Genomic DNA, 27,796 nt, shown 5'->3' with positions numbered 1-27,796 from the left:
CAATGTCTGTCATATCTTTGTGTGGATGTTACCTTCATCCAATACACAAAATGGTGAAACAGGAGAGGGTACACCACCAACTCAGTCTCTGTGTAACCTTGATCGTAACTATTATTGCTATCGTTTTAAGACTACTATACCAGAAGCACGGTGATCAACATTTTCCATACATTATCTTGGCCAATCTTTAGCACAATCATGGGAAACAAGTATTATTATTCTTGTATACAAGATGAAAAAACTCAACAAAGTTAACTAATTTAACAAACAACAAAATGAACAAAAAAGTAGCAGACAAAGCATTACAGAAACCTGAGGGTAAATTTCCTAAATCCTTATTATTTATTACCCAAAGATGAGTAGACAACAGCAATGGCAAAGTGATGGTTTCATTTCTAAGGGCCACAAGAAGCCTCTAGTTCAGCATCCAGTAGTGGCTGAATCAAATACTGATTTATTCCAGACTCTTCTACCAACACATTTTATTCTAAGAGTCCCAATAACACTCTTTCTGCATCTGTGGTAATAGGCTCATATTATTTCCCTCCATTTACTCAAAGGACACTTGGAGAAACAAGGAGAAAATTATGTTTACAAGCTAAATTCTACTGTGACAGTTTGGGAGATAGAACACTGATGTGAAAAATTACCCATAAACCCTCATAACCTCCAACCAAAGTTTTCATGTCTGTGGATTAGGTGGCTTTGTATTCTTAGTTTATTTTACCCACAACTCCACCAATCCCAAAAGGCTATAAAGAGTAGCTGCTCTGACTGCCCTCCCTTAGAAGTGGGACAAAAAGACTCATCAGGTTAAAAATTGTCAACACAAGTGTGCCAAACCGTGTAGATATACCTCAGCCCTCTCTATCCTTTTCCAAGTAAAAGATCTTCCAGGAAGCTGCCCTGACCATGCTGGCCATAATTATTATCTTCTTTTCAATTGCATGTAGTCTTCATAACACAGCTAGCTCCTTATTCTTCTATGGACAATTTGTTTTATGAATCAGTTCAAATATATTTACTTACTTTTCCAGGTAGCCTGTATTCTCCAGTGTGCTTAGGGCATAGTTCAGAACAGCTATCACTTGTGGCTTGACTGGGAGATCAGAAATATCCCTCTTAAATTTGTCCAAAAGCATTATTCTTATTAATTTAATAGGTAAGGCTTCCCTTCACTTGATCACTGTCATGTTCTACTCTCTGTCTTTCTATTCAGAGTCACAGCTATCTGATTCTTCTTTGTCCCCCGCCACCCCCATTCTGCCCTCTTTTTCCCTGATCTGAACAAGAGTCTATTGCTTGTGATTTGATGGTCTGCTCTAAATCTTTAGCCTCTTCCCCCATCAAATCAACTTTAAACTGACCAATCCTTTTGGCTCTTCAGCATGTCATTCTCCTGGTATAAGAATATGCCTCAAAATGTGGTGATGACCTGCTTATGTGTGTATAAAATGCTCTTGGTCAAGTTGTTGTGTGTAGGTTGAAAAGGACTTTTCAATATATACATGGAACTCTGAAGAAAGCAATACTTCTTTTGGGGCTAGTCATTTATAAACTATGAATGATGGCTGAAGGAGGCACTGTGGGGAAGAGATCCCTCACTTAAATTTAAGGTGCAAACCCATGGACAGTTGGAACTAATGGATATTTTAATAAGCATTTTGTTACTTTCAAACATTTGACTATCTACTAACAAAGTACATCCAAAGAGCCATATTATTTTAATGAACAGATAAGGGTTGTCTATAGCAAAGGATGTGACCTGGCCAACATCAATGGGCTAAAATCCTCAAAACAGTCTTCTCTGAATCAGCCACTACCAGGTAGTTTTGCCACTCCTACTAGGTGCTAGGGAAGGGTGGGAGATTTGCCTCAGTGTATTTAAAGTCCAGAAAGGGGAAAGAGATAAACTCAGACGCATGTCTCTTTGGCTTGTTTTCAGTATTTCCTTGATCTAGAGACCTCATCTAAACTCTTAAGAAAATAGATGAGAAGTTAGTGATACTGGCTCAATGGGTTTTGCTGTTCTGGTCAATGAACAATTTTAACACTGTACTCCAGTTATAAGAGATCTCTGCAGATTGTTCACACTCAGGATTTTTGGTTTGTTTTGTTTTCTGGTTTGTTTTTAATTTAAATTATTAGTCATTTTCCTTGCCAAAAAGTATGCTCCTACCTTCTTTCTGTCATTTTAATTCTTTATAAGACCTAGCGAATATTTGCCCGTGGGAAACACAATGACTTTCATATTCTTTCAATGATGGCCCTTAAGTCATGTCAAGTCCACAGCCAAAGCCACAAATGAGGAATGTGGCTGTGGGGCACAAGGAAAGTGGTGAGGTTTTCAAAGCCCCCCATGCCCTAGTGGGTTAAAAAAAGGAAGAATGTCCCTTAGTTGGGAACCCAAGTGCTGTCTGGAAAACGTCAGTCATAGCATGGGTTTTAGAAACTCAAAAAAGTGATGTTTGGAGGGCTTAAGACTTCATCTAGTCCAGCCCACTCGATTACATCAACGAAGTTAATTTTATAAACTATGCTCATATCATAGAGAACAAATTCTATTTCAAAAAAGAAGAGGATTAGAGAACTTGGGGCAGGAGAATTATCCCGGCTTTAGAGCTACTAAAATGGTTATAAAATGTGAAGCTATGTAATACTGCGTCTTATTTCTACTTTTCCCAAAAGGAGAAAATTACAAATCATTAATAACTTCCCTTCTCTGACTTCTCTCTATGTTGTATCATCTCTCAATTGTTGTGACTGTGCTGATGGCACCAGTTTCTTAAAGGCCCAGCTGTAAAATAAGTGAGCTAGCCAGAGACCTATTAACACCACAGTGAGGTAGCCCCCCCCCCCCCAATTTGTGCTTTATTTCATCTATGCCGTTGGGTTTGTACAGCTCCACCTTAGGCTTTGAAATGCTGAAATAAATTAACTCCTCTATTTAGACATAAACACACTCCAGAAAGGGCCAGAATGGACCTTGTGGTTCGCACATTCAGTCCAGGGCAAAGAGAGCTACGTCCCTGTAAATATCACTAACCATAATCTGAATTTTCTAATTTCAGAAACTCATTCCTCTAACAGAGTAATATTTATAGAAAATGAAATTTGTTTTTTCAGTTATGCCAACTTTCCCTTTCATATTAAAATGCTACATATATTCCAGAACATGTTTACAGAATTTTCCCATATTTCTAAATAAACACACAAAAGAAGTTCTGAAATATATACATTTGAAAGATGACTTTGCACACACTGAGTTATTCCCAGATGTTTTAGATTCTGAATTTCTCAATAAACGAATAACATGCTAGGAAAGCAAACACAGGCTGACAGTATTTAGTCTAAGTTTTTAAAATGGTATAACATGTGTGGCTAAAAACAATTTTCAATAACTATATTTCATGATCAGCAGTTATTTAAGAATTCAAAATTAGCACTTGTAGGGTTCATTTAGTTCTTATAAATGTGGTCTTTAGGATAATTTTAATTGTTTTGGGTTTCTCACAACCACATGGCAGCAACAACTCTTGCCTTCTATCTTCCGAGTTATATATATACATATATATATTCATGTGACAAACCCGTGATCCCTGTTCACTGCCATGAGAGTGCTCATTAACAAGCCTCACAGCCCCACAGTCAGTTCTGCGAGCTTTGAACCAGTTCCAGAACGAGGGCTACAGCAAATGGCAGCCTGGCCTTTTCACTTCTTCCATTTTTTTTTTTTTTTTACATTAAAAAAAAAAAAAAAAAGGCAGAAAACTCCCAACAACTGCTCCTTTCACACCTTTTATCTCCTGTATAAATTGGTAATATTCACTCATTAAATCTCAAACTTTGCTACATTCTTATGTAATGCTTAATTCTCTTCTCTGGGGTTGGCTAGTGAAATGTCTTTAATTAAAAAAGCTAAAAGCACTCTAAATCTGGATGGCAGACTCATTTCCAGGGCATTCAGGCATGTTGTCTAATTTTAAAACTCTGACAGGATACATGTAAATTTATGCAAGTTTCATAAAAGTCACAATTTCCTCCTTGAATTCGAGCTAAAGAAAATGCCCCCGAGCTCTTTTCAAAGCTGTTTGTTTTACTGGAAAGCTCATTTTGCCCATTGTGTTGGAGGTGATTATTCTAAAGAATATCCAGTGTCAGAGTCCCATCAATCCACTAAGAATTAAGGAGTTAAATTTCTCTACTATTGATCAAATAGGCTCTTTGATCACTATTTTATGGCTCTTAAACACAAATGGGGGAGGGGAGGGGGAAAATATTATCATGCAAATTATTTTGGTTGACAGTAATTAAGAAATTATATGTTAAGAAAATCAGTAATTGTTCACATGAGTCATTAATGTGTTTTCATTCTTTGTAAAACTTTCTGGCACGCCCTTCCTTTCTTGCTTTAAAAAAGCAAGGACTGGAAAATATGCATAGTATTTGGAACCCAGGGGAGTGACATATTAATTCAAAGTGTAGTTTTGTGGAAACTCAAACGTGTTCCCATCCTTCTTGTTTCTATCACCCTTTACCCAGGACTTCACTCCAGAACTTTGGGGTAGCCTCCTTGAATGTGTGAGGCAGGGTCTCCTATGGGCCGGGGCTCTTCTCCTCCCTTCAGAGGGCCATTACTAGAAGACCCAGGACTTAGAAAATCTATAAGAAAAACCACAAAATGGGGAAATCAAAACCAGCTCAGCCACGGGCAATTAACCAGTCCGTGCTAATTCTGTTGCTCCCCAGAAGCAAATCTTCACTCTGAATTAAACCTTTGCCAAAGTTTGTTTTGGAAAGGTCTTAAATCCACAGGAAAGAGACTAACAGTATATGATGGAAGGCTGAGACAGGCTCCCTCCCCAACAGTTGGGACACCTTCGAGTGAACTCAGGTTAACTTACAAATCGCCAATCCCTAAAAGAGCAGAAACTAAAATTACATTTGTTTTTATTGAAAGACAGCCTCAAGTGCTGACATGTAGTGTATGACATGTGATACATAATAATACTCTTAAACCAGTTCTGACATAATATCTCCGGCGGCCTAATAACCACAAATGATTGCTTTAGTTAAGAACTAGCCAGAAGCAAAATAGATCCATGTAAAAGTAGCTTGAACCATAAATACCTCAACAATATTTTATGTCACTTTGTAAAAGTTAAAGGAGTCCTATAATAATTAACAACAAAAACGCCATGTTCTTTACTATTGTGTGTTGGTTGTGAAAGGTTACTTCATAGTCCCGAGGCTGCCAGTGCCGTAAATTATGCAGGCACCAAGAAGCATTAAGGAGAAATAATAGCAATTTAAACGAAGGCTGACGTAATTCATGATAAACAGTCATTGGAAAATATTACGATGTTGTCTTTTTTGAGTAGGTTTAATCAGAAGAATGTGACCATATTCTAACATAAACCACTTCTCTTTTCCATTGTGCTAGCACTTGGAATGTTGGCACTCACCCTAGCTGCAAGGTTCTTATTCACAATAATTGCTGAATCCAGAGCTCTAACACCTCCAGGGAACCTAACAATGTAAATTTGGTATTCTGATTGATGGAAGGAGCTTCCAAGACAAAGCTCAAAAGCTCTGGGCTGCACGGTGGTCCAAAAGAGGGACTGAAATTTGAGACGCTTGTAGCCAGGATGCCTTAAAGAATACAAATCAAAAAGATGGCTGAGTAATGTAAACATCGAAGAATTACTTTATTGTCACGTCTAATAGAACCTTGAGATATGGTATAAATCCCACAGCTGTTCTGATAAAAGCAAACCTTTGTCACAGATTGTTCTGTGTGAACTGTAAATATAGCAACGCATTAAGAAGCAAGCATGACGAGGAAGACCAAGCTTGCCAATTTTCATTAATGCAAAATATTGTCAGGTCAAGCAAGGATGGTAAGACATGACCATAAGATACGGTGGCCAAGCAGATGTTTATTTCTGAACAATACAAATAATTGTTACCTTTAATATGGAGCTGGGAGGAGGGAACTTCTGTGCATAAAAACTGATCAGAGGAAGGTTTTCCCCACCCACCCCCCAAAAAAGCTCAGGAACATACCAACACGGAGACTAGACAATATTTACATCTCTGGAATTCACCCAGTCTTTGGGAGTATAAAGAGAATAATGATATTGCTATTATAAAGTCTTCCAATGTAGAGTTCATTTAAAAGTCTTTAAGCCAGCTATTGATTATCTGTGTCGACGAAAGAAGGCAAGGATAAAAGAAAACACAGAACATCCAAGAGCTTATTTTCCCCAACGGTTTCTATTTCATTCATGATCCATTCTTTCCAAAGGCCATTAAGAGCAGCAGAAGTGATTTCATTTTTTCTTCTCCTTTTCTCTGCCAACCTTCAGGTGGAGGTGCTAATGAGCTGGAATTAATTCAAATGCAGGCAGAGGAGACCTGCCTAGGAAATCAGGGACCTGGATAATTTACATAGTAGGGTCTCTGTACCTGATAATCAAAAATTAATTGCCACCTTCCAAAGATCCTTTAAAATATCCATTATATAGCAAAACAGACTATTTCTGATTCTGGGGCTCTTTTTCTAACTGAATGTATTTAAATAGTCCCAGAGGTCAAATAATCCGGCTACTCCTCTAAAAATATTCTTTCAAAATATGATAAATGGCTTTCTTTGGCATTTATACTAATAAAAACGTATTTTATCTCCTCTTACCACACAAACCTTACTTTCTCTAAATAGCCCATTGCAAACATTATCAGTGAATTTTGCTCAGTGTACAAATATTTTATGTATTACAATGAGTAGCAGAACGCAAAACTTGCAAATATTTATTTTTAGACATACGGGAAAAAAAAGCAATTAGAGCTAAAAATGTGAAGAATGAAGAGCTCACTTAGAAGCAATTACATGGGACATGCAAACTGTTCTGCCATCAAACTTTTATTCAGACGCTGTACAGCATATTAAGAAATATCACTTGCACAGAAAAAAAGAAAATATCATTTCACAACTGAAAATACCCAATCACTATAAACAACATCTGGGGGTCATTAATAACTTACTCTGTAGCTGAATTAGCCAAATAAGTGGCCTGACTCAGAATTCTTAAATTTCTATTTTTGAAGAAAACAACGAAACATAACACCATGACTTAATATTCTCAAATATAGATGCTATCTGGGCAGTCGATGTAAATATACAAACGTATGTACACATAATGGTCACTTTATGTCCAAATACGAGGCACACAGTGTTTATGCATTAATGACTACCTCCCCCTAAGTGATGTCTGTTTTTGTTTTGAGGAAGTTTAAAATTGTCATATTGAGGTTACTTTCTTTGCTCAGAGCCTCGTATGTAATTAGCATATTTTTCAGGCTGGTAAGAATCTGACCATAAGCAGCATCTGAGAAGCTTCCCATCTCAAACTACTACAAAGCCTTTCGTACATAGACTCATAACACATTTAAGAACAAGCACACTGTTTAAATATTGCAGCCCTAAGATAAAAGAACTAACAATTTTACTGCCACACAAGCCACTGTACTGAAACACCCTAAATATTTATACTAACAGGAGTTGAAAATAGTCTCAGAGAACAATGCCAAAATATTTTTCCACTCATTAATAGCAACAGTCTTTGGGAAGACAGATGCCAAAAAGCCAGCACTTTCCTAATTTACTGGGTCCCATCACATGGTCTGTTATTATAGGTTTCATGGGTCGTCAACACACTGGTTCACTTACGGGCAGGGGAAAATAGTCTTTAAGACAATTCATATTTACATTTTTTAAATGTCTCTAAAAATCTCTCTGAAAAGCACCTAATTTCGATTGCAAGACGCACAATTCTTTCACATTTCAATGTCTCCAGGTTCAGTGATCTCTCGATTGATGGTATTTTACAATTATAATGCTTTTTATTTCTTAGCGGTACCAATAAAAATGATGTGTATTACAATGTTGTCTTAGATATGATGAAATATAGTACCTAGTTCTTTGGTCTTTAGCAGGGGTCAGCAAATTTTTCTGTAAAGAGTCAGAGCATAAATATTTTCAGCTTTGCGGGGCATACTCAACTCTGCCCTTGTAGCACACAGACAAAGATAAGACAGAAGCGCATGAGTGTGGCATGGCAGGGTTCCAATAAACTCTATGGAAAGGCGATGGGCCAGATGTGGCCTGAGGGCTGTAGTTTGCCCTAGGTAAACTAGATTGTAATCAGCACACTGACCTAGGAGAACAGACCCAGTGGTGCACACTGGTATAACATCAGGTCTGATGCTATACTCGCTGAAAGCACAAAACTTGTGAAACTCTGCAGTCTTCCCAGTCTAACGACTTGCCTACAGCAGGTGCTCAATGCATGTCAGACAAGGCTGAGGGGATTGGCCATGTTTAAACTCACACGAATCACTAAATGGACATTGTTGAGGCACGGGGAAGCAGAGACTGCGCAGGTGAGTGTGAAGTACGTAGCTAGCTACCCATGTAGAAACATTGCCTTATATATTTGACAAAAGTCTCCGAAATTTTGGGTCAGATTCTTATAATCATTATTTAAGTAAATTGGAAGAGTAAACAGTCTACTAAAAAGAGCAACACAGCACACCTTATAAGAGCACTGACTGTGTAGTACAATCGGTTTGAATTCCAGCTCCACCTCTTAACTAGCTCTGTCGGATGACTTTCTTAAACAGCTCTGAGCCTCAGCTTTCTCACCTGCCAAACAGGAGTAACAATACCTATATCTCAAAGTATTGTGAGAATTTAAGAAGACAATGCATGTAGTAAGTGCTTGATAAATGTTAAAGTAGGCTTCACTAAGTGTTTCACTGAAGTGATTAATCATATTAAATAAAATTCATTAAATGGATTATCATTTGGGGATGCAAACTATATTTAGGCACCTAACAGAGTGCCTGACGCATAGTACACTCTCAATAAAAGGTATGAGCTATTGTTATTATTACTATTTTTTAATTAACCAGAATTCTCAAGAAATGAGCTGTCCTAGTTAACAAAGAATCATTGTAGATCACTATTTGTTTCTCTTATAGAATGCAAGTATGTGAGAACAGAAAGGGATATTGAAGATTGTTCAGCCCAGAGGTTCTTAATCTAAAGTTTTCCATAGTCTGTGAATCCTGAAAAATCCATGCAGAATTTTCTATATTTGCTCGATATGTTAATTTTTGCCAATAACATTCTTCAAAGCCACGACGATGATGATGATGATGACATTTGCGTGCACATTTTTATGAGAAATTTCATAGCTTTCATCAGATTTTCAAAGGGGGTTGAGATCCAAAAACACTCAAAAGTCCAGTCCAACCTTCCATTTTGCATTTAAGACATGGACACACAGAGTTAACTGAGTTGTTGAAGGCCCCGATTTGGTATGAGGGTCTGATTCTGAACCCAGTTCTCCTGACTCTTAGTCAAGTGCCCTCTCTAGTGCATTGTGCTTTTTCTTAATTTCTAGCCGTAGAAAATATGTCTCTAAAATCATGGCTCTGCACTTTTACTTAAGGTAAGGCCTTTTACCTGAGCTTGTAACTGCCCAAGGAATACACCTTATCTTCTGCTGCTACTTCTCATCATACCCTAAAAACTCATGTCACCACCAGCTGAGAATCAATGGTCCTTCCATCACACCTGGACAGAAACAATTAAAGAAGAAGGAGCTGGCAGTAATAATTATTTGTCAACTGCCATTCTCCATTACCATTGCCATTGACTCAAACTTTAGGCATTCCTACAACACTGAGTCTCAATCTTAAGTATAATTAAAATATTAGTAACAAGACATTACCCATTCAAATTCAGGAGGTCTGAGACTAAAAATCAAAATTTTAGTAAGTTCTTCAGGAGACTGATGCTGACATGAAAATTTTGCCTAAGCTCACTTTCTTGCCTAAGCCTAGTATTTGCTGAAGAAATTTTTTTCCTGTTGTGCTTTAGAGCCATGCAGAACTCTGGATCTTCCTTCTAAACACTGGTTCTCAGTGTTCACAACCATAGCTGAAGAAGGTTCAGCAGATAGGGCTGATTGTAAACTAAGCCCATAGCTAGCTCTGATTATCTGAGATCTCTGCTATTGCTTAGAAGTAAAAGAATTTTGTCAATAAGAGATGCCTGGAAATTATCCTAAAGAAACCACTGAAATGCTGATGATTTTATATATAAAGATGCTCATTATACTGGTAGTTATACATTAAAGCAACAAAACAAAGCAAAACCCTGGAAGAAATAATAGATAACCTTCTAATAGAAAGGGATTATGTGAACCCTGATAAATTCATTTATGTAGTATTATGCAAATGTTAAAATGGTGTTTATAAAAATGTTTATAATAATTTGGGGAAATGCTTGTTTTATAATCAGTAAAATTTTAAGATACAACAGCCGCATATATAAAATGTTCTCAAGTAAATAAAAATGCTTTGGAAAAAGACTGGAAGGAAATAGATGAACGCTGATGAGATTATCGATGCTATTTAGGGAGGCAACAAAGAGTGGATAAGCATACCAGCTTTGAAGCCAGACAAACCTGAACTGGAATCCAGCCTGTCCACTTACTAGCTGTGTGACTTTGGGCTGATGTAACCTTTCTTAAACTCTGTTTCCTTCCCTGTGAAGTGATGGTTAATATGAGCTTCCTTACAGGGGTGCTCTAAGGAGTAAGATATATATGCAAAGGATTTTATAAGGCCTGACATATGATAGATGCTCACAGAAAAGTGTCAATTATTATTATTATTATTATTATTATTATTATACTTTCTGTAATTGACACTTCAGAAAAGTGTCAATTATTATTATTATTATTATTATTATTATTATTATTATACTTTCTGTAATAGAAATTACAGAAATTGCATAATGAGAAAAATATTTTGGAAAGCAATGAACTGCTTTTTACCATTTACTTTTTTTTTTTCATCCTTGGAATACCGTACGAAGGGGATGAGGGAAAAGGGGGGCATCTGGTTAACTGAAGATTCTGGTTAATGAGGGTTTGCTGCATAGAATCTTGGCAGCTGTGATGTCCCATCTGTTAGCACTGGACCACATTCGGGGGAATGGCATTAAAGGCACAGGTTGGAAAGCAGATGCCCAAATCCCATTGTAGTCTCACCACTGCCACACCAATGTTTGGCCAATGATTTTTCCGATCAGCTCTTCAGCTGCCCAGTGGGGTTAATGACACCTGTCCTCCTGGTTACATGGAGTTGTTCAGAGGCATTGCGGACGGGGCGAAGACCCTTTGAAAAGTATGAGGAGTGCTCTTCCCTGTGAAGTTCGTTCGTCTCCTGTGAGATGTGAATGGCAGGTCTGCGGGTGGGAGCAGTTGCCACACATGGGAGTGGCAGGGCCTAGCTCTCTGCATCTCTGAGGGAGGGCACCTCCTCAGCTTAGACAAATGACATTGGCAACAAAGGTTGTCAAGACAATTTAACAGGGGGCTCCACAATTATCCTTGTTTCTTCTAGTCCTGGCACATTTCAACTTATTTCTTTCAAGAACTATGGGACAGAATGCATTCTCTATAGCATGGGACCAGTGATATGTTCATGGGAACTGTAAAGACAAATCTCAAAAGAACCAACTAGTAGTACCAACATTCTCTCTCTGAAGGTGTATGTGCTGGGGATAGGGCGGGAATCAGTACCCTGAAAAAGCATAGTTTCTTGTACTGTGTGTGATCTCTCTATTAAAATAGTCTCCTATTTTAAAGACCTAATGTTTATGTCTGGGACTGTGAGGAAGAAGTGTGACCAGCTAAACCCTGTGCTTTGTCAACTTCCCTCACCCACGATCCTCCATGGAACTCAGAATCCCGAGAGATAAAAGGCCTCATCCTCATCTACAAATAACAGGGAAGCCATAAGTATCCTTGGGGCATAAGTGCCATCCACCAAGTAATCTTCCTAATAATAAACATTATACTGGCTAAATTTTTTCTTTCTCAGCACTTTCTGATATGATATGATTCTAGCCTGAACTGTGATCTGTGCTGTGTCAAAGCATTGTATGCTAATTGACTTACCACTTGTCAAAGCATTGTATGCTAATGGCTTGACCACTATTCCTTGATTTTTACAAGGAATTCATATCTGTGTGTTAAAGACTGAAAATGTCAATGTATTGACTGCTGGCTACCATTTGATCTAACTTAAAGACACTCATTAGCTTCCTCAGAAAGAACACCCTTCTAGGTTGTGTAGACTCCAGGGTCTGTAAAGTATCATAACAAATGAACAATCTTCAATCAAAGACATTGATCAATTTATGAAGACTGTTCCAATGGTTTGAAAAGTTGAGTAAATATTGAGAAAAAACAGTTCTTTTGAGCTATGTGCTTGCCTCTGAGAATTAAATCAACTGGCAATAAACTAAAGCTTAAAGATTGAGGTCAAGAAATACGTGTTTCTAAGAAAGGAGATAAAATGATGAAGATCTGAAGCCCTCTAGAATTTAGCAGTGTTTTTTTGTTTTGTTTTGTTTTAATTTCAATAAACATGTTGATACAGAGATGAGTAAGGCATGAATTCTTACCCTCTCTAGGAGCTTAGAATCTAGTGAAGAGAAAATGCAATACAATTTATGAACTTAAATACCAAGCAGAAGAAAAAACAAACTTTGGAAAAGTACTGAATAACACAGAAGGGACAAAAATTTGAGTATTAAAGATGATTATTCTGAAGCAACCCTTTCAACCTAGAAGCAGCCCTTTAAACAGCTGAGAAACCAAGCAGGCATCTCACTCCTTTACCTTCTACTGCATAGTTGGTGCATCCTTCTTTTTCTTTCTTGTAGATCCAAGAAAAAAATTTCAATTTAGTAAGAGACAAGTTGATTTTTCCTCTGAGAGACTTCCCCTGGGCCCTAACCACAATAAGGCCTCTGAGAGGAGGACTCAGAAACATGTGCTCCTTCAGGGAGGAAGGTAAGATCTTCTAGAAAGAAAAAAAATTTGTTTGTGGAGGCTGTTCTTTTTGTCTACGCTGAAAGCTAAAAATGGCAGAGGAAATAATCCCTTTCTTTGAGCTTCAAAGTCCAGAGTATTTTCCAGCTCCTCACCTGAAATAACTTCCTCTTTTTTGAATCCCTCAAGGTCCAGTTGAAGATCTACTTCCTCTAAGAGGCCTCTTCTGACATCTGAGCCCTCTTTCATATATATTTTAACCACCTCATTTAGCCCTTAGCAGACTGCCTTACAGTGTTTGTTATAATGCAAAGCTTTCCCATTTACAAAGTTGGGCAGCTATCATCTCCTTTGAACATCAGAATAACTCTTGACTCTTAGCTCCATGTTCCTCTCACTTTGTGGTGGAAAAGTCTGCCCACTGGGATTAGCAGACTGGATGGTGAGGACACTCACTCTCCCTTCAGCAACATGCTAGATCTGTGACCTTGTAGCTGTGTTACCACAAAGTTGCTCATGGTAAAATGCAGGATTGTTAAGAGTCACAGATAATTGTAGTAGACCACTGCTCTATGTCTTATCTCAGTCAACTTGATTTTTAAATATCTTGGGAGCAGAGACCAATATCCCAACAATGCCAGGAGTTCTTAAACAGAGTTGGTGCTCAATGGATGAATGAATGAAAAAGTACCCAGGAAGCATTAGAACATACCAGTCTTTTTCTGCGCAAGTTCCATCTGTTCTTTAGTCCTCCAGAATGGTGACTGGAGAGCCAAAAAGGCTACTCACAGAAGAGATTCTTAGGGAGAGAATTTCTAGGCAACTTCCAAAGGGAGCATAAAGCCCAGATGATGGAATTGGAATCAAGGCCCATGCCAGCCAGCGATGAGAAGATTTCCTGAGCAGACAGTGCAGGTGGCTCTGGTGCCAAGAGCTTGGCTACTCCGCCTCCTTCAAAAACCCATTACCAAATCATGGCAAGTGAAATTAATTTTAAAAAGGGAAATGATTTATGGGTTATAGGAATAAAGAAGTGATAGAAGCAGGAAAGCCTGTATACATTTCATTTTTTGAAATTAGACCTATAATTTTTTCATTAAAGAAGGATGCCAAGTTGGGAAAGCCAATGTATTCTAGGCAGAAAATTACAGAGAGGTGGAGTCCTGTAAGCATTGCAATCCTGTTTCTTAAAAAGAGTCTCTGAGAACACAGGGTAGTTTACTATCTGCCCCCTTCAACTTCTAAATAGTTTCAGTTCTCAAAGAGCTCTATATTCACATCTGCTTCTCTGAGATCGGAAGCCATTGGAAGATCTGAGCAAGGAAGTGATAACTTTGGTTGGTTTGTTGAAAAGAGACCAAAGGACAGCATGGGCTAAAGCAGGGAGACAGCGGTAATAGAAACAAGAGAGGATAGCAGCTGTCACCAAATGGTTTTTAGATTTTGAATCTTTATGGTCATTCCTTTCCTAACCACGCCAACATGCAACGAGCTCTCTAAATCTTGCAGAACTTATTATGCATTCATCATCCAGAGACCTGGAGATCAGTTATCTGTTTCTCAGAGAGACTGGAAGATATTTCTGAGCTAGGTCCATGGTAATCTAGGAGGCAATCTAGTGTAATGGTTAAGAGCTTGGATGTGGAGCAAGATCATCTAGGTTCATGTCCCGGTTTTGCCACTTGATAGCTGTATAACATTGCTGTGCTTAAGTGTTCTTATCTGTAAAATGAGGGAGAATGATGATACTGACATACAGCATGCATGTATCCATTCATTAATTTAACCAATGTTTATTACTCACCTTCTATGTGCCAAGTATTGTTCTGGTTCCTGGGCACACAGTTGTGAACAAGACAGAAAAGTTCCCTGCTCATCAAGAGCTTACATTATAGCATGGGTGGGGAGGTGGGGAGATAGAGTATACATATATAGAGAAACACATATAAGAGTTAATTTCAGATAGCGATGTGTTATAGGAAGATAATCCTACATTGGGTGATGAGATAGAGCTGGACTTGTGCAAAGGAGAAGGCTTCCCTGGGAGGAGACATCTGAGCTGCGGGCGAACGATAAGAAGGAGGCAGACCCATGATATCTGGAGAAACACTTTTCATGCAGAAGGACAAACAAGTCTTTCTGGAATTAGCAAACGTTGAATGATTTTTAGTAGCAAATGATACCTCGTTATTCCCAGCGGTCTATATAGGTATGAAACAATTTCGTGGGTGATTTTTGAAGAACCTCTAGGAACCCAATATGTGGTTAAGGTTGTGTTGGGTGGTGTGAGAATATAAGAAGACTTGGATAACAATGAGTACTTAAGTAGCGCTTACCATGTACCATCTCAGTGCTTTAAGTCATTAACTCATTTAATCTTCACAACAACCCTGTAAGGTATGGTCTATATCTGCGAAGTCTAGTCCGTGGCTACCTGCATTGTGCCACTCCCCTCCCCACATACTACAGGGTAAATTCCTAAAGAGTGAGAAAAATTTCTGTCTCGTTGGCAACGGTGTGCACAAGAACCAGAAAAGGACTTGGCACATGGTAGGTATGTAATAGACATTGGTGAAAAGCATGAATGGATTAAGGGCACAGCGTTAGGCACTGTGTCGGATTCTTAAGCATTCCCGGACAGCCTCACCTACAGTCCACCTACTGGATTGAACTTAAATCAATCCAGTTCTCATGACAGGATAGAATGAAGGGATTTAGAGAGAATTTTCATTCATCAGGAGGATTTTAAAAATCAAGTGACTACAGACTTATCCTGAACCTCATTCCACCATCCCTACCCCCACCCAGCACTTTGCCTGTGATTTTTTCGATGATCTGGCTTTCCTATAGTTTGTACGTGTGTGTTTTTTAATTGATAAAAATATCCATTTCAGCCTAGAGAGAAATATGTTGATCTTGCAAATGTAATGGGATATAACTTTCTTGCTTTTCTAGATGAAATGCTAGGTGAAATATTAGCCAGTATAGACACAGATCCTTTCTTTTGGAGTGAACAAGAGTTTATTGTACTCGTGAGTCCAAACAGTTTTTAATAATCCATTGAGTCCACTCAGCTACAAAAGGAGTCCACAGTTATTTTAAAGTATCCTTTCAAGTTCCAAAAATAGAAGAGAAACCCACTAATCCTACCCATTCCATATATCATGACTCTGTAAATTAGTTTACAGTAGCAACATAATTTTTTTCATTAACCCCCCAAGAGAAATGGATGGTACCCTAGCTTCCAGTGCCTCTGCCCAAGGAACTCTGCTCTCCAGACTCTTTGTGTCTTATTGTCCCCAAAGCCAAGGCCATATGTTAATCGTTACGTGTATTACAGAGCACATCTGACACACCTCTACCAGCAGATTTATTTGGGTTTAGTTTACTATGTTGTCTGATGAACTTAACATTCGCTCTGTCTCTACTTTGGCAGCACATGCAATAAAAAGAAGGTACCAAGAGTGGTCTTGGTTAGACTGTTCTCTAATGATAAACAGAACCTCTAAAAAAGATCCAGGACAAAGCAGTCCTCCAAAGTGAGATCTCTACAGGTTAAGTCTTTTGCACAAACAGCAATGTAAAGAGGCACAACTCCTTTCTCACTTGGCTTCAATTAGAGAGAAATGTCTGCTTTGTTATCATTTGGGAGATCAGTGGGCACCCCGGGCAGGCCTCAAAAACCTGAACGTGGACATGGGCCAGGAACAAAGCCATCTGATCACTGAAATCCACTGTGACCATGAAACCTACTTTGGCAAGAAAAAAAATGTTTACTCACTTATAAATTCCCATGATCCTTAACAAAACAACTGCCTTTCCTTTCAATTCCAGAAAAACACGTGATGTTTAGAGGGGAAGAGGCAGAGTCCAGCTTGTCCTTTATGCTTCAAAATAGTTTTATACGTCCTCAGTTTTCTAAGTCAAAGTTTTGTCTTCTCTTCTGTTTCCCACCCTCTCTTTGCTTTTTCTTCTTTTGTCTATAATGTCATTATTTTACCCAACAAGAAAATGAAAAGGGAAAGTTCACTTCTGAGTCAGAAAAGCCTCTTTAAAATATTATAAAAAGTAGAAAACTTTTCTTTTCCATTAAGGTATCTAGTAAGAGTCCTGGAGCCTTAGGGAAATAATTTCTTTATTATTTAAAGAGTAAAATCTGTTTAGATGACAAGTTGTCCAAGGCTTAACAACCTGATAGAAACAGTAGAGAATCTTCATTTATCAAGAGGACTTTCTTTTTTTTTTTTTAATCAAGTTAATACAGACTTACTTTGAGCCTGCCGAGTGGGCTGTTACTGCTTGATTTTAACACAGGACAAGTAAGGGACCTTATGTCACTCACCTAGAGGCACAGCAAATCAGTTGAGCCTTGATTAAACCTGGGCTATTTCTGAAATATTTACGTAGCCAACTTCTTTTCCCTGAAGGTCAGAGATTATGATGTTCCACACACATGGACCAAAATCATCTCATCTCTGTTCTTTTCAGGTGAATTACCATATCCTTTCTTTAATGCTATCCCGTTCCTTAATCAAGAAACACACAAACACACACCCTACAACTCCAAAAAACTTAGAAGCACTACTTATGTCTCTATAATTCAAAACTCAGACTGAAATAAACCACATGCTTTACTATTTTTTTTTAATAAGATGTATCTCAATTTATTTATTTCCATCCACTTTTAAGGACTGACATCATCTCATTTATGCATATTGGGTCCACCTTACATCTCTCTGATAGAAGCCAGTACCTTAAAGTTATCCGTTTACCTACTGTACTGTGTGTGCCTCTGTTTGGCTTTAGCTGTCAACACTTTGCACATGTGAAATCAATCTGTGTGATAGTAATGTAAACATTGTGCATTATAAACTGGTGGACATTTTATTGTTCTACAGGAAAAATAGACAAAATGTTTACGTGTGTGTGTTTTCTCTACAACACAGACAATAACACAATATAAATGACAGTATGTGCTTTACTAAAGAGGAACTGAATTATAAAAAGAGGTAAAAGAAAGTGGTGGGGGGGGGACTGTTGGAGAATGCCTTATATTAGCAGATTATAACAGGACCGTGGGGGCAGGAATTATGCATAGGGTAAAGACTTGTATAAGAAAAAATTGTCATTTATAATGTCACTTCCCCTCATGTTATTACAATCTCATTTCCTAACTACATGTGCAATGCAACCAGTTTTCATAATGCTTTAATAGGGAGTCGTTGTTTTAGTTTTAAAAATAGCCAATTCTCTTGTGCTAAGAGAAGAGCGCATTGCCTCTAAGAGCATTGTAACTGACAAGATGGAAGAATGTGGGCAGGATGTCGAGGCTGAAGCTTTTCAATCACCTACCATTAATATGATTCAATTTATGCTTATGTCATAGGTTTAGACATTGCACACTGCTGTAAGCAAGGAAAGGACTTGAATAAAATGCAGTGAAGAAAGCAGATGGTATGCTATCAAAACCCTTCAAGCCTAAAATAACCTTTCCCAAGTAAAGAGGATAGTTAATTAAAACCAGGATATATTTACTCTATTCTGAATTTCACAATGTAAATAAAAATCAGAATGACACTACTGTAATATGGGACTAAATGATGAAATTTCATCTATTCTATTCTTCTTTAATAGTTTCTAATCAAACTTTTCATTAACAGCTTCATAAAATTCTACGGAGAATTTATTTATAGGGATTCATGGTAGATTTCAATGCCTTACTTTTATTATTCAATTAAACTTGTTATTCAGTGGACAACATTGTAACAGTGGGGAGGGAGGAGGTAGCTGGGCAGTTAGGCGAGGTCGTCACGCAGCGCAAAGCTCATTTTCAGAGATGAATCCGGGGAATGCAAGTAAGCTGTACAGCACACAGAGAAAACGTGGGGCCTCCCGGCCCAGGAAGGAACGTTCAGTTCCAAAAACAGAGGCACTGCCTAGGTTCATCCCGGCCTTGGTCCGCGGGACTCACATGCGTGTCCCCCTGGTAGAAAGGGCATCAGGCCATTTATAAAGCTCACCTAGAGGGCAAGGCCCACTGACGGTGATGACTAAGGGCAAAGAAACCTAAGAGAGGCCAACAGTTGACCCAGGGGAAGGCAGCCATTCCTAACATGGAAAGTCTGGACATAAATTTTAAATGATCTAGATATTTTTCAATGTTTTCTGATAACCTCTTTCCTTATCCTTTAAAACCAGACAGTCCTGCTTTTTCCATAAGGCTTGCCCTGATCCCTCCCCATGATCACCATCTCCAGCCACTCCACCTCCCTAGGCCCAACCCACCGCAAAATTCCTACTGTACTTGCTTTCTGCAACACTCACCAACTTCTTAATCACAGACTTTCTTGTAACATTAGTTAACCTTTCAGGTGTATTAATCCTGTCTTCCCCAATTAGATTTTAAATCATCAAAACAAGCAGGGACTGTGTTCCATTTATCTTTTGAGCACCCCCTCCCAACCCTACTCCATAATCCCATTTAATAGAAGAAAGCAAAAAATATATTAGTTAATAAAATAAACATTATTTAATCATAGGAAAGTAGACACTGTCCTTTTGAGAAGGGCCTTGGAGGTATTTTATGGCAATTTATGAATTTCATGTGTCAAAGGTGTAGCTGCTAAATGCTATAAACTCTTTGCCATCAGCTCTACCATTCATCCACCTGGTGATATGGCTAATAAAATTTGATTTTTACAGCCCAGGCATACTGTTACCTAAATTACATTTGACCAATTACTGAAGTCACCGAACGTGTGGTACAGAATATATACTGTGTAGAAATTCATCTGTGGGCCCCCTGGCACTCACGGTAATCTGACAGAAGTGTTTCAGTCATCTGGCAGTGTTTAATATTAGGAACATTTGTTTAATGCTAGTCACTAATTAAATTTATGTTCTTCCACCAACTGTTAGTTGGTTGGAGAAACCCAACCCCACGTTTTAACAAACCCTTTAACTCATGTTGATTTTGAATACAACCAGTTGGAGGTTTAAAAGGGTTTTTCTGGAAATTTAGAGCGTGACCAAAAGTGGAAGGTGGGGGAGGGATGTCAGTGAAGGTGTTCGAGTCAGGTCAAAATAAGCTTTTTTTTGTTCACTTACTAAAACGCAATACTGTAAGAAGTACAAACTATTTGAAGTACATATATAACTAAAAAAAAAAAAAAAGAGTCTCATATTCTAATTATTAAACTAGCCATCTATAAGCTCTTTAAAGATAGCTTTATTCCAAAAGAAAGCTTCCACTCAAGAGGCCGGAGAAGAAAAACAGCATTAAAATTAGCTATACCAGAAGAAAGTTCAGGAAAACATTAAAAAATCAGATGCCTGTGTTTGTGAGAACATTTAAAGCTAATTTAGAAACTCTTAACTATTGTGATCACTGTTGAATTGGAACTCCTTTCTATTACCAATTCTAGATGTGACAGCTTTGAAACTCAATGACTAATAACTCTTAAATTAGCCAAAAAGGTTAGAACATTTTTTCATTATATTACATTGTCAAACTCTAATTTTGAATACTCTTAAATGAGAGAAACCATTCTTTGAGTTTTATTTTGTGTCAAGAATTTAGAGACCTCTTCAGCAGCAAGCAGAAAGGGGGATTTGCAAGTAGGGGATATGGAAGGAAAACTCAAACTCTATTGAAAAGGGAAGTTTTGTAAATGCTGATCTGAAAACAGAGGGTTTTTTTTAAAAAAAAAGATGTATTGGATACATCCATTTATCTACTTGAATATAAAGGTTTTTTCAGAATTAAAAATATGACAAATTATTCTTGGATGAAGGAAAAAGCTTGTATAAACACTATTACCCTGTTATAGATTGACAGTCATTTGACAAGCCAGAATTTTGAAAGGCATCTGAAAAGTTTGTAAAAAAAAAAAAGTCATGTCCAATGAACTGTTGCGTCTCCTTCCTCTCTTCTTTCTCTCCTTTCCTTCTTGGATCAGTATACCTCATCCCCCCATCCTCACCCCTCCTTTTAAAAATATCTCTCCCACAGCAGATACAGGGCTGCTAAAGTCATGAATAATTAGATTGGAGAGGACTCAGTGGACTCTCCAAACCACGCTGAGGCCCGTGATGGTTAAGCAGAATAATCTGAATCTGAGTAATCTGCAAACTAGGGATAAATTGTTAGCCAACAGAATCGGGAAATATTCACACCCAAAGGGATCCCGTGCTCCTTTTAGGACAAGATCTCGACCTCTTCACCCAGGTACCCATGAGGAATTCAGCAAGGCTCAATCATCATATTGGTCACTCTATGGCAATTCCCAGAAAAGGGGGAAGGCGAGGGTGGGAGTTGTTTATGCCTCTATAAGTATAGGAATTTCCAGGGAACATGTGCATTTTGATAAATCACCCACAGGGTATTCTGCTATCCCTGCCCAGCCTGTTGAAAACCACAGATATGACCCAATCTCTTCAACAAACAGATGAGAAAATGAAGATGTGAGAGGTGATCTTGGCTTGCCTCTGGTCATTCACTGCATCATGCAAAGTCTCCCAAACTGATGATATAGCTTCTCCTCCTTCCCTTCTATTTATAGAGACACATGGTCGATCAGCTAGGCAGAGGTGCAGATAAAGATATGTTTGCATATATCCATCTTTGGTGGGCACAGTGTATAAACATATGCACTTTTTTATTAAATAATATATATTTATTAAATAATATATATTCCTTTACATACTGTGCACCGCAGGTGAATAGATAAAGATATATAGATAGAGATATAGAGGGATCTATATATGAAAAAATTCAGGATATGGGTATCTATCTATCATTTATCTATTCACCTTATAGTATTGAAATGGTTACAATTGGTACATTTTCAAATTTTTTTATAATATTGAAAAGTGATATATTAGTTAAAAAAATCAATATCTGAATAGCTGAAGCCTTTTAAAAAAGAACTAACATGAAGGCTTCCCGTCTTAAAGTCCAATTTTATGGTTGACCAAGCAACTTCAGACTCTATATTGAACAACAAATTCTAAATAATAATCTTTTACCCTGGTAAACAGAGGCTGCCAAGTAGACAATGACTGACACCTTATACCACAATAATTTGGGGGCTGGGAGGGGTGGGGTGGCACATTAGGCTTGTGAAAATAAGCCCTGTTCCCCATCACTGCTCTTACAAGAACTGAAAACAAGTAGACACGCACACACAAGTTTCATGTAGGAAAAAAAAAAGACTCACCAAACTCATCACATATGCTCTCATTTTCTATGAGAGTCGGGTGGTCAAAGGTGTCCCGACAGTACAGGATCTGAGGATTCTTGCTGACTACTGCGATGCCACCCAGGGCTAATGCAAACTGGTCCGTTAGAATGGAAGACGGCTTATCCTGGATGCGTTTCAGCATTGAGCGGTACCGGCAGTATTGAGGGTAGCTGAGAACTATCACGTTCGTTTCTTCCTCGTCCTCTCCTAGACAAACAAGAAAACACTTCCATTACTTTCTTCCCTCCAATAAAGAATTGCCATGGCCATGGCAGAGTTTCAACAATCCCTTTTGGTTTCATACTAAAAACATCGTCTTCAACAAAACTCTTATACCAGTTCATCTCCATCACAGTTGGGCTAATGCAATCCTCTCAGCCCCAATCACCAGTGCAGATTCACAAAAAGCCTCAGGCTACGTGTAGAGAAAAGAAAAAGTGGAGGAAAGAAAGAGAGGGATGACCTTATAGACAGATTAAGCAATGTGTGGGTCACCAGCAAGCAGCAGAATCGAATGCTGTTTCGAAAGAATTTAATACATATTTTAAGCATTAAAGTCATCATCTTGGAAAAAATCAGAATTTTTTTGAGTTTCTTTATGCTCATTTCTAGTCTGGTATAGCCCTTTTTCAGGAATTAAATAATCTTTCAGTGCCTGACAGCACTGAAAAGTTTGTCTCTCCCCTAGGAGATGTCCTACAGTCTAAAGAGCATCAGCATCTGCTCTGGTGGTTGTTAGTGCTGCAAATATTTCTGGTTCACTTTATGGTCCTGTAGAAAGACCAGGTCTTCCTGGCCCTTTGGAGTCAAGTGGCTGTGTGACTTGTTTTGGTCAACGAAATATGACTGAGGTGAGTGGCTACTTTAAGAGGCGGTGTTTGACTGACCATACTCTCTCTTTCCACTTACTCTGGACATCTGTACTGTTTCAGGTAGTGGCAACTCTGACAGTCTGGGTCTTAGAGTGAGAATGCGATGGAACAGAGTTCCTGGTTGACCCTGAATGGACATACAACCAAAGTAAGAGAGAAACTTTTCTTGTTTTAAGTGAGACCGTGCCTTGGGAGTTATTAGTTTTTGCGGCATGATCTATCCCAATTGATTGATACATCTACTTTTCTCTGTCCTCCCTCCACCCCATACCCCCTATCTTCTAATGTTCCTCAAATCCATCTGGTAACTTGGCACATTTCAAGGAACCACGTTGCGAGAACTCCCCGAGCAACCTTGTGAAAGAGTTCTATCAGAACCAACTTAACTCAGGAGAACATTTCAGCAACTTTAATGAAGCTCCCTCTCACAATGACCTTAATGCTTATTTACACCTTACTATATTAAGTGCTTATTTATACAAACCAGATTCTGCATGGGTGAAACTTTCTTTCACCTTAAGCTTGAAAAACAGCAAACACTGCCCTTTGGTAGCCTGCCACCTTGACCAGTTTGCCATCATTCTTCATAACTACACCATCGAGACATTAATAAGCAATTCCACGATAGGTTACTTCTTATCCAAAGAGGAAAACACTCAATAATTTGAGCCCTTACCATGCTGCAGGGAATTGCACAAGATAGTTGTTAAGGATACCAACATTATCATGGCCATCTGGTAACCAGTGGGAAACGAATGAGTGAAGGCAGAACATAATGATTGAACATAACCAGTACCAATGGAAGGTGTGCATGTGACCTTTTCAGATAGGAGGCCAACACCCAGATGTATTTCTAATTATGTTCATTTAGTTCCCCAGGCTGGAGACTTCTTCAAGAATGGAGACGTTTAGCTGCTTTCAGGATGTCATCTTTTAACAGCTTACATTTCTTAGACTCTTGTCTGGTTTGTGAGTAGCCATTTTGTCAGGTGGCACACTTAATTAAAAGGAAATATATTTACAATGAAGAGAAGTTTTGAGATGCTGATATATGCCACAAGACATGCTAGATCAAGATAATAGTTCACACTTTGAGTCAAATCTGTGTTTTCTATAGAGTTAAAGCACAAAAAATTTTCGTGGAAATATTCACCAAACATCATCAGAACTCCAAAGTATCTAAATACTGTTTGCAGAAGCACACCTCAATGTGTCAATTGTATTATTACACTCTATTTGTCCAAGATGGCTAAGATTTGCCCAAGATTGTCTAAGGTGAGAGGGAAGGATATAACTACGAATTCTCCGGGCTTATTTCAGCATACTCAGCACCTAATACCATCTCCTGTATGTAGTAAATACTCTGCAAATACCTGTTGACTCCAAAATTCTATCTTGGTTGCGCTATTGACTTTCTGGGATGGGGCAGTAGCTGTACTGGTTCTCCAAGTATTCCTGAAATAACATAGAGTAAGTTGTGCTTTTCAGGTTGAATGAGGGAGGAAGAATGGATGCTTCAGAATTAGTTTTATAGAAGATGCCACCTAGACTCCGGGGACCACTTCACTTCCTTTCTATTCCCTCATTTTCTTGTTTTTCACTGACCATTTTTCATGATGATGCCATTTCTAACATCTTCCTAATTCTCTGCTCTGGCTGGAATCAGCTTCCTGGCTATCTTCTATGCTTAGAAACGGCCTCTTTCTTTTTTTCTTTTCTCTCTATCTCATCCTAGCTTGAAACCATTATCCCTCTTTCTTTATGCAGTTTCTAAAAAACACTAGCCATGCCATGAATCTTTCTCTTCCTGTTGGAAGAAAAGCAGCAAGTTTCTTCTGATCACAAGTCATGAAATACATCCTACGATGTCCATTCACTCTGGATACAATATCTCTAAGAGTGCTGCTGGGACTGCCCACATTGGATTCACACAGGGTGCTTGTAAAAAGGCAGACTCCGGGTCTCACTAGAAACCACTGACTCAGAATCTCTAAGGGGCCCAGGAAACTCTGACTCTGAGTTTAGCTTTTTGCATAGACTTATAGTAATTTATTTAGTTTGCATTTTGACTTCTCACGCTCTTTCTCTTTCTCTCTCTCGAACAATATATATATATATATTGTTATATTATATTATATATATATATTATATTATATATATGTTATACATATATAATATAATTATATGTAAATATAATATATATAAATATATATAAATATAAATATATAAATATAAATATATATAATATATATTATATATATATAATATAATATATATATATTATATATATATACATAAAATATAAAACCAGTTTTCAGGTATGTGTTCCTATGCAACCACCATAGTACCTGGAACAGAATACAGGACCAAATTCCTTTGTCTTTGCCACTATCCCAGGATTGTTGCAGGTGTTACAGAAGACAGCAAATAAAAAAGCCCTTGACCAAAAGTATCAGAGACTGAGGGACTCTTTTCCTGTTTAGAATGCAGAGCAAATACTACTACTGATAAAACACTAAAATTTACAAAAGTCTTTCAAAGAACATATCTCTTTTGTTCCTCACAACAACCCAATTAGTAGCATTACTACTTGTTAATATCCCCCAATTCAGAGATGAGAAAACTGAGATCCAGATACCCAAGTGATTTGTCTAGGATTTCAAAGAACTAGAAAGTGACCGATATGAGACTATAAATCAATCTTTTAACTCTATATTTGATGAGCATAAATTGTAAACAACAACATTATAATTATTTTTAGAGGTTTAACTTATTTATAACATTAAGGATGAGGATGGTAACTCCTGATCAAGTAAAACATGAGACTTCTGTTTTATCCAGTGAAACTTTGATATCAAATGAATGCAGCCAGTTATATGCCGGAATTCTTCTACTCTGTTTAAGTTAGCTTGTTATTATTTTGGAACACTGCAATTCCCATTGTAACTGTTTAACATTATTGAAACACCTTTCATGCATATCAACTTTCCATTTTCTATCCATATGATAAGAAAAAAAGCCAACTCTCTTTTGCGCAAGCCTAGAACCCCTGTTCCTCATCAACCTCTTTCCACACTAAGAGGCCAGAGGCACATTTGGGACCTGGTCTAATGTGGCAATGCTTAGTGATGCCAGAACAAAAATTATGATAACTTTGTTGCTTATGGACAAAACCACTCATCTGAACCAGAATTTTGGCATTGTTTGGTCAGAGGCAAATTTCTGACCTTACAATTAGATATTCCCAGAAGAGCTGCCTTTAATGTTTACAAAAATCAGAGAAAGCCAGTGAGATTGTCAGGACTCTTGTGAAGGTGAACAAAGCGTTCGTGATGAGACTAAGGGAAGTTTCAGAGTAGAGGTGAAACCTGGAAAAATCAACAATTCATCTAGGTCAAAGTTTCACTGAGAGAGGACACTCTGAGTCTCTTCCTGGGAGTTTAGGCAGACAGACTTATTTAACTGAAGAAACACTTTTTTCCCACCTCAAGACAAAGCGTGATCACCTTAATATGAAAAGTATGTATACTAGAGTATAAAATTATGAGGTTGGAAGAGCTTTCCAGATCTAAAATTCTATGATCTTCTAACTCCCTCCTAATAAGTCTTTGCATTAAATTAACTTCCTCCTGATATAGCTACAAAAATATTAAATTGTTTAACAGTTGTCATATTTTATTTTGCCCTAGTACACTAAGAAACAAAGCCAAAGAACCCTTTCAAGAATTCTTACTTAAATTCCTCAGCTACTTCTTTCCTCCTTATGCATTTCAGATACACATAAACAAATACTCCTATGCAAAGTTACCCATGAAACAGGGCTGCCAATACTTGCTGTGTAGGACATTTTCCCCTTTCTAATTCATAATGGGTCTAGCAGATAAGTCTAAGAATGAATAAAGAATAGATAAATTGCACGTTTGTTTAGCAAAAGACAACCAAAATGTTCTTGGAACAAAGATTTTCTTTCAACCACACCCACATAAGAAAAGAAATCAAAGAATTACTCTAAGGAATCTTCCTCTAATACACTCTAGTCAGTTGTAGTTGGTTGGGTTATGTATACATTACTTGATTTCTGTCAACAGAAAATGTTCAGCAATAAATTGCTGGTACCAAAGACTGAAATTTAAGACCATAATTATGATATTCTCTTAAAATGTCATCTCATTCTTCAATTCCCCTCTCCACCAGAAAAAAATGAATATGCCTATTTTAAAATGAAATATTCAAAGGGAATATAAGAGACCCAAAATTACTAAACCTCATTTCAACTCCAATGAAAAGAACTTTGCCCATTAAAAGTTAATACCTAAAGTACACTGCTTATAATGCTCAGCCAAAATTACTCTAATCCTGCGCTTATATCATAATTACACGTTTTGTTAACCTCTTGCAATGTCAATTTTTCACTTATTTATATATTTTCAAAGTCCAAAACAGAATTCCACAGAGAAACTGTAATTATAACGTGAGGCTCCACCCAAGCTTTTCAAACAGTAACTGTATACCACTGCTTTAATCCTCAGAGTTTGGCTGGGGGTGGGGATGGGGTGGGGGGAGAGGGTAAGAGCAGGCATTCATTCTGAATAGCACATTGCTCAAGTTGTCTTTGTACAAAGAGAGATGCATGAAATAGCAAACACAATGAATTAATGGAGCATTGACTTTCAAATATCCATAATGCTATTTTTTTAAAAATAGATAATGGCGGCCAAATGCACAGAAGGCTGAAAACATAAATTCAGGAGGAGAAATTTGCTTTTAT

The 27,796-nt window shown here is 37.8% G+C and overlaps 1 protein-coding gene across 1 annotated transcript in view; it reads right to left on the bottom strand.

Annotated features, from left to right (window-relative positions):
* ARID5B (AT-rich interaction domain 5B) overlaps positions 1-27,796 on the bottom strand; it is a 174,902-nt gene that overhangs the window by 67,457 nt on the left and 79,649 nt on the right. The window contains exon 4 of the mRNA XM_011370225.2: positions 22,133-22,363. Within this exon, the coding sequence (XP_011368527.1) occupies positions 22,133-22,363 (231 nt within the window). The remainder of the gene's footprint in view (positions 1-22,132; positions 22,364-27,796) is intronic.

The sequence above is a fragment of the Pteropus vampyrus genome, unplaced genomic scaffold, assembly GCF_000151845.1.
Source record: "Pteropus vampyrus isolate Shadow unplaced genomic scaffold, Pvam_2.0 Scaffold165, whole genome shotgun sequence".
Classification (NCBI taxonomy): domain Eukaryota; kingdom Metazoa; phylum Chordata; class Mammalia; order Chiroptera; family Pteropodidae; genus Pteropus; species Pteropus vampyrus.
Note: the sequence above shows the minus strand (reverse complement) of the source record. Positions and strands in the feature narration are given on the sequence as shown.